The sequence below is a fragment of the Nerophis lumbriciformis genome, linkage group LG19 (assembly GCF_033978685.3).
Source record: "Nerophis lumbriciformis linkage group LG19, RoL_Nlum_v2.1, whole genome shotgun sequence".
NCBI lineage: Eukaryota > Metazoa > Chordata > Actinopteri > Syngnathiformes > Syngnathidae > Nerophis > Nerophis lumbriciformis.
In genome coordinates, this window is record NC_084566.2 from 44,719,125 (window position 1) to 44,721,631 (window position 2,507).

At 46.5% G+C, this 2,507-nt stretch overlaps 1 protein-coding gene across 3 annotated transcripts in view; it reads right to left on the minus strand.

The window, feature by feature from the left end:
* Positions 1-2,229, minus strand: part of LOC133618398 (rap guanine nucleotide exchange factor 4-like) — a 78,978-nt gene extending 76,749 nt beyond the window's left edge. For 2 of the 3 annotated variants that reach the window (XR_009817298.1, XR_009817299.1), the window contains exon 1: positions 2,072-2,229. Coding sequence is in view for 1 of the 3 variants with exons in the window: in XM_061978723.1 (XP_061834707.1) it covers positions 2,072-2,136 (65 nt within the window). In the remaining 2 variants the exon portion in view is untranslated. The remainder of the gene's footprint in view (positions 1-2,071) is intronic. The other variant, XM_061978723.1, reaches the window with a different exon arrangement.
* Between the last annotated feature and the right edge of the window lie 278 nt (positions 2,230-2,507).

The following is a 2,507-nucleotide window of genomic DNA, read 5'->3' on the forward strand; positions in this document are numbered from 1 at the left end:
ATCCATCCATCCATTTCCTACCGCTTGTCCCTTTTGGGGTTACGGGGGGGGAAATTCATACATAAAATGTGTTTTTGTCAACTAGTCAACTCAATAACATTTTAATTGACAGACCGCCAGCAATGTTTTTACAATTAAGGAAACGATTGCAGCCAGCTAAAACCCTAACAGTACAAATATTTTTTACTGAACATCAAGTTTACAAGACTTATTTTTCACTGTGGTTATATACTTTGTGGAATAAAGTACAAAACACTTGTTTCTCAGTAATGCAAGTTCACTGTTGAATGTACTGTAAAAGGTTTTAAAATCAAGCGGGAGGCTCAATGTCAAACTCAAACGTGTACAGCAGATCATGAGCAGTAATCCTTTAACTAGTTGACTAATTCGCCCCCCAAAAAATCGCTGACTAGTCGACTATTAAAATAATCGTTAGTTGCGGCTCTGAGTGCAGTTTGAATACAAATGTTAGTTTGCTTGTTAAGTATGGTATTGAGGCAAACAGAAGAGATGCAAAGCAACAAGTGACGCCAAACGACTCCTTAAGTCGAAGCTTTTCTCCCTGTCACTCACACACACCATATGGCATACTTGCCAACCTTGAGACCTCCAATTTTGTGAGGTGGGGGCTGGGTGCGGGGGTCGTGGTTGGGGCGGGGGCGTGGTTAAGAGGGGAGGAGTATATTTACAGCTAGAATTCACCAAGTCAAGTATTTCATATATATATAAATAAAAGAAATACTTGAATTTCAGTGTTCATTTATTTACACATATACACACACATAACACTCATCTACTCATTGTTGAGTTAAGGGTTGAATTGTCCATCCTTGTTCTATTCTCTGTCACTATCTTTCTAACCATGCTGAACACCCTCTCTGATGATGCATTGCTGTGTGGCACGCACAAAAGTGCTTTCATCAAATGCACTAGATGGCAGTATTGTCCTGTTTAAGAGTGTCACAACATTGCTGTTTACGGCAGACGGACTGCTTTACTGTAGACGTTCTTTATATTGTGGGAAAGCGGACTCAGGTCCGCATGGAGCTGGAGGGGGCGTGGCCTCCAGCTCCGCCTGAATTTCGGGAGATTTTTAGGAGAAAATTTGTCCCGGGAGGTTTTCGGGAGAGGCGCTGAATTTCGGGAGTCTCCCGGAAAATCCGGGAGGGTTGGCAAGTATGCCATATGGTGACGTGCAGCCTCGTAGGGCAAGTTAGCACACCACACAGGCGGAGTTGTGACACCAAGTTTCAGATGATTGAAGAAGAGCCATCATACCATTATCAGGCAGCTAAGGAATATTTGTTTATATTGCAGTTGTTATTTCATGCACCACCAGAGAGATATTCAGGGCTGTCTTCTCTTCAGGGAAATGTCTTGTTTTTGCTGCAACAAAGCAGCGGCGCGAATGCCCGATTTTGTCCGCACAGACATTGTGACACTAACGGAGTCAGCCACCCCTCTCGGTGAATGCTACATCTTCCACACAGGTGACCATGGCTCACGTTGCTAATGGTAACGTGAGGATGTGTCATCGTGAGGTGTGTGCTGAATGTGTGGGTGTGCAGCTGTAGGGTGCATGCCTCTCATTGTTTCATATATACACACTCCAGGGATTAGGGCACAGCAGCAGCTAAGTTGTTTTCCCTCCACCTTAATTGCAACTATAGAATGATTAAGGAGCATTATGGCATGATTGAATAATAAACAATATTAAAGAAGCCCTAACATGGAGTGTTTAAAAGATGATTCCACAGACACTGAAACAATACATCCTCCAAGGTGTGCAGTGCAGTGAGCACCAACACAGCGCCACCTCTGTATGGAATAACCCAACATGTGGAATAGAAATCCACCTTGACCATCCCTGCAGACGTGCAACATGCAGGCTAAGCAGCATTTAAACACTGCCTTGCATCGCACCCTCACACTGCACATGCAGACATCGCCGGTTGTGATCAATCACGCTGACGCGGTTGAATGAATCAGGCCCGGGGGGGTGGAGGAGGAGGAGGAGGGAGTGGTGGCGAGAACCCTACCATCCTTCCCGCGTGGACCGAGTTTCACCCACCTCTTGTCCAGACAGCAGATCCACTCCGAAGGACACACATTAGGGGACGCCTGCATCGCGACCATCTCGTTGTCCCGGTGGAAGCTGGCTCGTGGCTACGATGCTTCCCGGTGAATGTATGCCCAGCTCTGGCTACACGGCCCCTCCCCTGCACTCCCCTCCCCTCCCTCTGCTGCTGTGGAGCCGCCTCACACACACACACACACACACACACACACACACACACACAGCTGCACACTGCTGCTGCCTTCCTCTTCATGCACATGACTTCAGCTGCTGGGAGGACTCCAACACTGCAACACAAAAACATGCTTTAGAACGAACAATGCAAACAGCAGCTTATTATGTGTGCAGTATCAGGAAACGTGGAAGGGTATGTGGGTATTATGTGTGCAGTATCAGGAAACATGGAAGGGTATGTAGGTATTATGTGTGT